The 11,159-nt window shown below is 50.6% G+C and overlaps 1 protein-coding gene across 1 annotated transcript in view; it reads left to right on the forward strand.

Moving 5' to 3' along the window:
• The window catches only part of LOC140389029 (uncharacterized), a 57,900-nt gene extending 48,559 nt beyond the window's left edge, over nucleotides 1-9,341 (forward strand). Inside the window, exons 10-12 of the mRNA XM_072473194.1 lie at nucleotides 6,171-6,241; nucleotides 9,087-9,221; nucleotides 9,336-9,341. Of these exons, the coding sequence (XP_072329295.1) occupies nucleotides 6,171-6,241; nucleotides 9,087-9,221; nucleotides 9,336-9,341 (212 nt within the window). The remainder of the gene's footprint in view (nucleotides 1-6,170; nucleotides 6,242-9,086; nucleotides 9,222-9,335) is intronic.
• Nucleotides 9,342-11,159: the final 1,818 nt, after the last annotated feature.

Here is an 11,159-nt window from a genome sequence, read left to right on the forward strand (position 1 = left end):
CGGCCACCGCGATTTCAATGTCGGACCGATTCCTCGCCCTTTCACATTTTCCGATTTCGGCGTCGGCTGACTAGAATCCCACCAATTACCTATAGCCTTGTAATGTCATTAATAGAAGAAGGAATAAGATATAAGACATTCAATGCTCAAGAAGCAGTGAAAACGTTCTCAATGGCTCAAAGTACAATGAATTCTCTGCTCACGTGCAGCCTGATGACATGCTGGCTTTATTCTAAATTTATTGCAATATTCTTTTTTAAAAAAATATATTTATTAAAGTTTTTTAACACAATTTTTCTCCCTTACAAACAATAACCCCCCCCCCCCCCCGCCCCCTCGTAACAAAAAAAAACGAGAAATCGCGCAGAGCAAGATATATACATGGCAAAATGATATATTTACACAGCTTTGTACACTGGCCCTTACCCGTACGTGCCAGTTTCCCCAACCCTTCATGTTATCTCTTGCTCATTCCCCCTCCCAGGCAGTCCCCCCCCCCCCCCCCTCTCCCAGGACGTCCCCTCCACCCACCCCCCCCAAGGTTGCTGCTGCTGCTGACCGACCTTCCTCTAACGCTCCACGAGATAGTCTAGGAACGGTTGCCACCGCCTGTAGAACCCCTGCGCAGACCCTCTCAAGGCGAACTTAATCCTCTCCAACTTTATGAACCCAGCCATATCATTTATCCAGGCCTCCAGGCTGGGGGGCTTCGCCTCCTTCCACATTAGCAAAATCCTTCGCCGGGCTACTAGGGACGCAAAGGCCAGAATGCCGGCCTCTTTTGCCTCCTGCACTCCCGGCTCGTCCACTACTCCAAATATTGCTAGCCCCCAGCTTGGCTTGACCCGGACTTTCACCACCTGAGATATTGCTCCCGCCACTCCTCTCCAGAACCCCTCCAGTGCCGGGCATGACCAAAACATATGGACATGGTTCGCCGGGCTCCCTGAGCACCTTCCACATCTGTCCTCTACCCCAAAGAACCTACTCAACCTCGCCCCCATCAAGTGCGCTCTGTGGACCACCTTAAATTGTATCAGGCTGAGCCTGGCACACGAGGAGGAGGAATTAACCCTACCTAGGGCATCAGCCCACAGACCTTCCTCGATCTCCTCCCCCAGCTCCTCCTCCCATTTACCCTACAACTCTTCTACCAGCGCTTCCCCCTCTTCTTTCAACTCCTGGTGTATTTCCGACACCTTGCACTCCCCGACCCATACACCCGAGATCACCCTATCTTGAACTTCTTGTGCCGGGAGCAACGGGAATTCCCTCACCTGTTGCCTCACAAAAGCCCTCACCTGCATATATCTAAAGGCATGTCCCGGGGGTAACTCAAACTTCTCCTCCAGTTCCCCTAGGCTCGCAAACGTCCCGTCGATGAACAGGTCCCCCATTCTTCCAATCCCCGCCCGATGCCAGCTCTGGAACCCCCCGTCCATCTTCCCCGGGACAAACCGGTGGTTACCCCTGATCGGGGACCACACCGATGCTCCCATTGCACCCCGGTGCCGTCTCCACTGGCCCCAGATCCTTAGCGTTGCCGCCACCACCGGGCTCGTGGTATACTTTGTCGGCGAGAGCAGCAGCGGTGCCATCACCAACGCCCCCAGGCTCGTTCCTTTAAAGAACGCCATCTCCATCCTCTTCCATGCCGCCCCCTCTCCCTCCATAACCCACTTGCGGATCATCGCCACATTTGCTGCCCAGTAGTAGCTCCCCAGGTTTGGCAGCGCCAACCCTCCTCGGTCCCTGCTGCGTTCCAGGAACCCTCTCCTTACTCTCGGGGTCTTATTCGCCCACACAAACCCCATAATACTCCTGCCTACTCTCTTAAAAAAGGCCTTAGTGATCACGATGGGAAGGCACTGAAACACAAACAGAAACCTCGGAAGGACCACCATTTTGACCGACTGCACTCTACCCGCCAGCATCTTTTGAAATCCTCCTCCATTTGCTACACCAACCTTGTCAGATTCAGATTATGTAGGGTCCCCCAACTCCTGGCTATCTGAATCCCCAGATACCGAAAGCTCCCCTCCGCCCTCCTGAGCGGCAGGTCCCCTATCCCTCTTTCTTGGTCCCCCGCCTGTAATACAAAGAGCTCACTCTTCCCTACATTGAGCTTATAGCCCGAAAACTCCCCAAACTCCCTTAGAGTCTGCATGACCTCCACCATCCCCTCCTTTGGATCCGCCACGTCCAGCAACAGGTCATCCGCATATAGCGACACCCGATGCTCTTCTCCCCCTCGGACCACCCCCCCTCCATTTATTAGACTCCCTCAATGACATGGCCAATGGTTCGATCGCCAATGCGAACAACAGGGGGGACAGGGGGCACCCCTGCCTCGTCCCTCGGTACAGTCGAAAGTACTCCGACCTCCGCCGGTTCATCACTACACTCGCCATCGGGGCTCTGTAAAGGAGCTTAACCCAATTGATAAACCCTACCCCGAATCCAAACCTACGCAGCACCTCCCAGAGGTACTCCCACTCTATTCGGTCAAAGGCCTTCTCCTCGTCCATAGCTGCCACTATCTCCGCCTCTCTCCTCCGATGGCATCATTATCACGTTTAAGAGCCGCCGCACATTGGTGTTTAGTTGCCTGCCCTTTACAAATCCCGTCTGGTCCTCGTGGATTACCCTGGGACACAGTCCTCGATCCTCGTGGCCAGCACTTTTGCCAGCAACTTTGCATCCACATTGAGGAGCGAGATCGGCCTGTATGATCCAAATTGCAGTGGGTCCTTGTCCCGCTTTAGGATCAAAGAAATTGTCGCTTCCAACATTGTCGGGGGCAGGGTCCCCTCCTCTCTTGCCTCATTAAAGGTCCTCACCAGTAGCGGGGCCAACAGGTCTGCGTACCTCCTGGAGAACTCCACCGGGAATCCGTCCGGTCCCGGGGCCTTCCCCGCCTGCATGCTCCCCAAACACTTGCTCAGCTCCTCCAACCCAATTGGTGCCCCCAAACCTCTTGCTCCTCCACCCTCGGGAATCTCAGCTGATCTAGGAATTGTCTCATCCCCTCTTCCCCCGCTGGGGGCTGGGATCTGTACAGCTCTTCATAAAAGGCCTTGAATACCTCGTTTATTTTCGTTGCACTCCCGAACTGTGGCTCCCCTCCCATCTTTGACTCCCCCTATTTCCCTCGCTGCCGTCCTCTTACGGAGCTGGTGTGCCAGCATCCGACTAGCCTTTTCCCCATACTTGTAGGTCGCCCCCTGCGCTTTCCTCCACTGTGCCTCCGCCTTCCCTGTGGTCAACAGGTCAAACTCCGCCTGGAGCCGTCGTCTTTCCCAAAGGGGCCTCTGCGTATCTCCTGTCCACTCTCAAAATCTCCCCCACTAACCTCTCCCTTTCCATACCCTGTGTCTTCTCCCTATGAGCCCTAATGGAAATTAGCTCTCCCCTGATCACCGCCTTCAACGCCTCCCATACCATCCCCACCCGCACCTCCCCGTTGTCGTTGGCCTCCAAGTACCTTTCGATACACCCCCTCACCTTCCCACACACCACCTCGTCCGCCAGCAGTCCCACATCCAGCCGCCACAATGGGCGTTGGTCCCTCTCCTCTCCCAGCTCCAGTTCCACCCAGTGCAGGGCACGGTCCGAAACGGCTATGGCCGAATACTCCGTCCCCTCCACCCTCGGGATGAGCGCCCTACCCAGAACAAAGAAATCTATCCGGGAGTAGGCTTTGTGTACATGGGAGAAGAAAGAAAATTCCCTGGCCTGCGGCCTTGCAAACCGCCATGGGCCCACTCCCCCCACCTGATCAATAAACCGCCTCCGCCGGCCTCTTTCCAGTCCTTGATTTGGAGCGGTCCAGTGCTGGATCCAACACTGTATTGAAGTCCCCTTCCATTATCAGGCCTCCTATCTCCAGGTCCGGAATGCGCCCCAACATGCGCTTCATGAATCCTGCATCATCCCAGTTCGGGGCGTATACGTTTACCAACACCACCCACGTCCCTTGCAGCCTACCGCTCACCATTACATATCGCCCTCCATTGTCCGCTACAATAGTCTTGGCCTCAAATGACACTCGCTTTCCCACCAATATTGCCACCGCTCTATTCTTCGCGTCCAGTCCCGAGTGGAATACCTGTCCTACCCATCCCTTTCTTAACCTGACCTGGTCCGCCACCTTCAGATGTGTCTCTTGGAGCATGGCCACGTCCGCCTTCAGTCCCTTCAAGTGCGCGAACACTCGAGCCCTCTTCACCGGCCCATTCAGGCCCCTCACATTCCACGTTATCAGACGGATTGGAGGGGCTCTCACCCCCCCCCCCCCCCACGCCCCGCCGACTAGCCATCTCCTTTTCTGGGCTAGTCCAGTGTCCACGCCTCCCTCACCCTCCAGTCCCCCAGAGGGGGGACCCCCGTCCCGACCACCTCTTCTGTGTCCCATTCCCTTTCGGCCAGTGCAGCAGCAACCCTTCCCCCCCCCTCCCCCCTCCCCTCCCCCCCCCCCCCGCTAGACCCCTGTCTAGCTTTTTTGCTCCCCCCATGTCACTCCCGTATGTCAGCTGACGCCTGCTGACCCCGGCTTCCCCCGCCGTCCCATTGACCTCCCCGCGTGGGAGTCTCCCAATCCATATGCATTCCTTCGTTCCCCTTCCCGCCTTTCTTCCCGTGCGCAGGAAAAAACCCTGCGCTTTCCAAAGCCCGCTCCCCCCCCTTTGGAACAGCTCCTGTCGCGGCCTTGTCTCTCTCCCCCAGCCCATGTAACATTTCCTTCGCGTGATTGACCCCCTATATACAACAACCATCACACATCAAACCCCAAAACATCCCCCCCACCCTCACAAACCCTCAGTTAGAGTCCAACTTTTCGGCTTGTACAAAGGTCCATGCCTCTTCAGGCGTTTCGAAGTAATAGTGTTGGCCCTTATATATGGCCCACAGTCGCGCTGGCTGCAGCATTCCGAATTTCACTTCTTTCCGGTTCAACGCCGCTTTGGCCCGGTTGAAACCCGCTCTCCGCTTTGCAACCTCCATGATCCAGTCCGGGTATATTCGGATCTCTGCATTGTCCCACTTACTGCTCCGCTCCTTCTTGGCCCATCTCAGGACCCACTCTCTGTCTGTGAACCGGTTGAACCTCACCACCATCGCCCTTGGCGGCTCATTTGCCTGGGGCTTCTTCGCCAGCACCCAATGTGCCCCGTCCAACTCCAGCGGCCTCGAAGGGGCCTTCGTGCCCATCATCGCCTCGAGCATCGTGCTCTCGTATGCCCCGGCATCAGCCCCCTCCACTCCCTCAGGGAGACCCAGGATTCGCAGATTCTTTCTCCTCGACCTGTTCTCCAGGCCTTCGAGTCTTCCCGCCCACCTCTTGTGTAGCGCCTCGTTCTGCTCCACTCTCACCGCCAGGCCCACGAGCTCGTCCTCGTTCTGACTGACTCTTTTCTGTACCTCCTGGATCTTAGCTTCGTGGGCCTTCTGCGTGATCCCGAGTCCTTCAATTGCCGAAAGCATAGGCCCCAACATCTCTTTGCTCATCTCCTCGCACTGCTCCTCGAAGCAGCGCTTGATGAACTCCTGCAGCTCCCCTTTGTCCCTGGCCGCCGCCATTTTGTTTTCTTTCCCTCGCTTCTCCCGTTGCTCCAGTGCCGCTCCTTTGGCCGTTACACTTCTGGTCTGTTTCATAGAAGTTGGCAGTGTTTGCTTCACCAGTCTGCCCCCAAAAGTCTATGGAAACTCCTGAAAAAGGTCTGAGAGTCGGCTCCAGACGGGAGCTGCCGAATGCGCCACCAGAAGCCTCGTCCCTGCTTCTTCAATGGCCTTGGTAGATCTTTTCACAGTTGTTCCCTCTGCTGCTAGAATTCACCTTTGATAGAGTCAAGTCAGATTGCAGCTTTAAGCTTGCCCTTCCCCGGCCTGCGTGCTGGAAGAGGCTCTCGTCTACTGCTGCAGCTCAAGCCAAATCTTTCACTGTTTCTGCCGGGTCTGGTAGCCAAAAGACACAACACTCCTGGGGGACACTGTCATGGGACTGCTGCATCTTCTTCCCACACCGGGAAATGTCAAACAAATGCCGTGGGGGCCCTGTAAAAGAGCCCAAAAGTCCGTTCCAAGCGGGAGCTGCCGAATATGCGACCTAGCTCTGCATAGCCGCACCCAGAAGTGCTTTATTGCAATATTCATGGTACTTTATTATGAAGATAACGAGCAAGATCAGCCAATGAAGATTAACCTTGGACATGGGCCAAACGTAGCACCAATCTTAGCCAAGGTGAGATGCTGCTATCAAAATAATACAGGCTGAGGTACATTATAGTGTGAAGAACAGGGTTAACCTGGCATACAGAAGGTTAACCCCTACCATAGTTTAAACTTTTGTATGACTTCAATCTGCTGTGTAGTACGGAACATTCAACTATAAACATTGATAAAATCTGTTATTCCAGTGCAGCTTTATGTATATATGTTTATATGATTTATAAGGGGGTTAAGTCTCCTTATTTCAAACCTAGTTTACCTTGCAAACCATTTTGATGATTTCTTTTTAAGTAGTGAAGTTCAATTAGCATCTACTGTACAGTTTCTACAACCGTCCCTCCCCACTGTTCTATAGACTAACCTCCCTTTGACTTTTCCATTTTTTGTGCATAATGCCTCAATCAAATTAGACGCTGGAACAGTTTCATTGAGTAGCGTGTTCGGAAACATTGACTTTAGACTCTTCTAGAATGATAGCTCCACTGTAATGTGATGATGCAGCTTGTGCTCTGGATAAGAGATAAAAACAAGACAAGGGCGACAGGGTGGTACAGTGGTTAGCACTGCTGCCTCGCAGCGCCTCATCGGGCCGGGCGCGGCGAGGACGTTCGATCGCGCCCATAATGTCTTTCATGTCCTCAGACAGATCCAAAATAACTCCAAATGAATGACTTGAAAATGCTTGCTGTGCCAACACCCTGCCAACTTGTGCACAGCAAAATTCCATAAACAGCAATAAGACAAATGGTTACTGAGGAATAAATGTTGGTTGGGATACTGGGAAAACTCCCCTGCTTTTCTTCAAATATCTCATCTAAAAAGTGGAACCTGAAAAATGAATGAAATGAAAAATGAAAATGAAATGAAATGAAAATCGCTTATTGTCACAAGTAGGCTTCAATGAAGTTACTGTGCAAAGCCCCTAGTCGCCACATTCCGGCGCCTGTTCGGGGAGGCTGGTACAGGAAATGCAGTGCATCTTCACGATGCATTGGAATGTCAACCTTATTTACGTCCTCCGAGTCCTACAGTGCAGCTTGAACGTATGCCCTCCTGACTCAGAGGTGAGGGTACTACCACCGAACAATGGAACTGTCAACACATGTCAGTAGAACTGTCTCACTTCTCATTTTCATGGACAATGAATGTTTTCCACTGAGCATGTTCAAGAGGAAAATAGGTCAATGATTCAGATGACCAGAACGTATTTCTTACAAGTATACTACATAAGAACATAAGAACTAGCAGCAGGAGTAGGCCATCTGGCCCTTCGAGCCTGCTCCGCCATTTAATGAGATCATGGCTGATCTTTTGTGGACTCAGATCCACTTTCCCGCCCGGTTACCATACCCCTTTATTCCTTTATTTTACAAAAAACTATCTATCTTTATCTTGAAAACATTTAACGGGCCTTTGCCTCCCTGGTAGCCCGGAGACGGATCCTTTTAATGTGGAGGGACTCGAAACCCCCGAGTGTAGAGTCTTGGATCAATGACATGGATGGGTTCCTCAGCCTCGAGAAAATAAAGTTTGCCTCAAGAGGATCAATGCTCAAGTGCTCCCGAAGGTGGCAGTCGTTCGTCGACTTTCTTGGAGAAATTTAAAATATCAGCAGTAGCAGCTTTCCGAGAAGGGGGGGTGAGGGGTGGGAGGTAAGTGTTATTTTATGTTATTTCATGTGGTTTGTGAAGATAGAGCCGATTGGGGAAATGTCTATTTTTTTCACCATGTTAAAGTTTAATGTTTACTGTTCTTTTTCTGTTATTGTTATAAAATTTTACAAATACTTCAATAAAAATCTTTTTTTTTTAAAAAAAGAAAACATTCAATGAAGGAGCCTCAGCTGCTTCACTGGGCAGGGAATTCCATAGATTCACAACCCTTTGGGTGAAGAGGTTCCTCCTAAGCTCAGTCCTAAATCTACTTCCCTTTATTTTGAGTCTATGCCCCCTAGTTCTGCTTTCAACCGCCAGTGGAAATAACCTGCCCGCAACAGTGCAGGATGCAAGATTCAGACTGTTGATCCTCATATTGGCAATTTTTGAAATTTGGGCAAGAGCTGAAAAACTGGTGGGGGGCAGAAAAAGAAAGGAAACCAATCCACATTAGTCATTTTACCCCCACTGATTGGGATAGGGAGTAACGGTTCATCCAGCTTCTGAGTTAGGTAATAACATGTACCTTCGGAGGAACAAAAGGAGGGAGTAAAGAAAAGGGAAAAATAAAGTAATTAAATTAGCAACTTAATTTTCTGAAACTTAACGTGTTCTTTGTTTATAACTGCTTTCCAACTGTGAATAACTGTGCTGTGACAAATATACGCCAGTAATTGAGAATTGAAAGGAAGTGAATTTAGAACAAAAATGGTGGCCACACAAATGGTTTGATTTTTATCATAAATCCAGTAACTTCCTGCTCATTGCTCTCCATAAGGCACTTTGGGAAAATGCCAAAACGCCATGTATAACATTCAATGATTATAAATATTTTGACGAAGAATGATGAGAATTAATCATGATAGTTTATTGATCCTTTCAGTAAACGATATTCATCTTACAGTAGTCATAGCACAGACAGTTCACTGATGGGAGAGATTTAGACAGGTCAGGCTCTGGCAATGGTTGTCTGAGTTGTTAGTACCTGAATGGCAGAATTCCTACAATTAACACTTAAAAATCCAATCTTGTTTGTACAATATTAATGATTCAGTGGATGCCTCCAATAAAGCACTGATTTACTTCTTCATTGTCACTACTCCTGAAAATTTACTTTTATTTTGAAATCTGGAACATAAGTGAGCTCAAATCATGTGAAGTGCTATGAGTTAACTTTAACTAATTTGTGTGTACGAACTCCAGTTTGGGTCAGCTGGGGCCAAGGTTCAGCCAATAGATCTCTTGCACGCTCTAATATTTGTTAAGAAAGCGTCCAGCAATGCCAGTGGTGTAGAGCACAAATATTACAACCCTTCAGGATTGGCCTGGAGTCTCCAGGTATTGAAGATCAATCTCGGGGATGTTACTATGTGCAACCCTGGAGAAAAATCATAGGGACGTTAAAAAATATATATTTTTTTGTAATTTTATGTCACTATTTCTTTTTACCAGAAATAAAAATATTGAAATTGGGCAAAAAAATGTTCTTTGACTCACAGTAAAGCATTATCCAATTGGATAATGAGTCTTTATGCTTACAAAGGAAGGCAGTACGTCAGAAGGATGGTTGTGTTGTCTGGAGTGTGCGCCAAGTCATGTGATGAAACCTTCAGGAATACATTTAATCATAGTTGGCAACGCTGTAGTCTACCTGGTGCATTTTAATGTGATGGTAGCCATCTTGTTTAGATCAGGACCAGTTGCAGGGTGTAGTGAAGAAAAGAACATCATGGGCGGGATTCTCCGTCGGTTGACAGCAGAATCGAGAAACGCGATTCGGCGGAGAATCGGTTTTGATGCCGAAATCGTGGCGAGGACCAAATCGCAATTCTCCGAAGCTGTGACAGTGGCATCAATGCGTTCCACTTCACACACACAGTAAACCCCCTTAGCATTTCATTAGCAGGCCTGATCGGGTAGTCTCAGGGGCCTCCTTGATTTTCTGCCTCCATCGGGGCGAATTCCCGATGGTGAGGTTCACTTGTGCTGTTAAAAATCATGAAACAGGTGCGGTGGCTGCTGAGGGAGGGAGGGTACAGAAAATGTTCAACATAATTTGCTGACGATCATGCGCTGGCCGAGGGGCTTCTGCCAGGGCTGGGGGGGGCGTAGCAGGGAGCGGCCAGGAGGTGGGCCGTGGGGTCGAGGTGGTTGGGCACGGACCACCATTGCCACAGCCTGCAAGGCAGCCATGCAGCTGTCCATGTGCTGACTGCCCACTGTGAACTTAGGGCCACATGTTGCATGGGCCCCTCCTCAGACCACTCCCCTAGGTGCTCTCTGGCCCCAGCCAACACATCAGCAGGATGGGTGCGCTCCAGTGCAACCAATGCCATCTTGTTGGCTGGGGTGAGTGTGTGTGGGGATTGTAATGTGTATATGCAGCTGCAGCTTGTCAGCCTCTCGAGTGTCAATCACGGACCCGGCGAATCCCGCACTGTTTCTCATTGGAATTGATTGTGTTCCACGTTGAGCCAGTGCTAGTCGCTCAACGGTTGCTGAATCCAGGTGCAGCGCCAGTTTTGCTGCTGTGGAAGTCCGTGAATCCTGCCCTGGCGTCAACACTTAGTCTCAGGAGCAGAGGATTCCACCGCATATATTTATACATCTCCTACCGTTCAAGGCACAATCATGCTCAACTTAAAAGAACTCTGCTTGCTTGAATTGCCCAAGTGTGCAGATCCAGAATGGCGTGGAGAAAGATTGTTGCTCCCACAGAACTCAGTATGGGTCAACATCATCGAAAAGTAAAAGAGGAGAAATGGAGAAAGACAGATGTCCATCAAAAAGCAATTCAACTTAGACAAGAGTGAATATTTTGTGGTGTCTCGGCAAGGGGTGGGGGCAGGGGTGGGGGTGGGGGGTGGGGGTGGGGGGCTGCCATTCCGTAAGGCAGGGGCTCACTTTAGATACCTGGGGTTGCAGGTTGCCCAAGACTGGGAGGGGCTCTGTAGATACAACATTTCTAGTTTGGTGGGGAGGGTGAAAGCTGATCTGGCAAGGTGGGATGGTTTCCCTCTGGCACTGGCGGGTCGGGTACAGTAGGTTAAAATGAATGTGCTGCCGCGATTCCTGTTTATTTTTCAATGCCTGCCGATTTTCCTGCCAAAAGCATTTTTTAGAGAGATTGAAGGGATGATTACCTCGTTCATATGGGGAGGGAAGATGGCCATAATTAAAAAGGTGCTACTACAGAGAGGAAGGCAGGCAGGGGGTTTGGGTCTACCGAACCTGATGTATTACTACTGGGCGACGAATGTGGAGAAGGTACGGAGC

This window comes from Scyliorhinus torazame, chromosome 14 (assembly GCF_047496885.1).
Source record: "Scyliorhinus torazame isolate Kashiwa2021f chromosome 14, sScyTor2.1, whole genome shotgun sequence".
Lineage (NCBI taxonomy): Eukaryota > Metazoa > Chordata > Chondrichthyes > Carcharhiniformes > Scyliorhinidae > Scyliorhinus > Scyliorhinus torazame.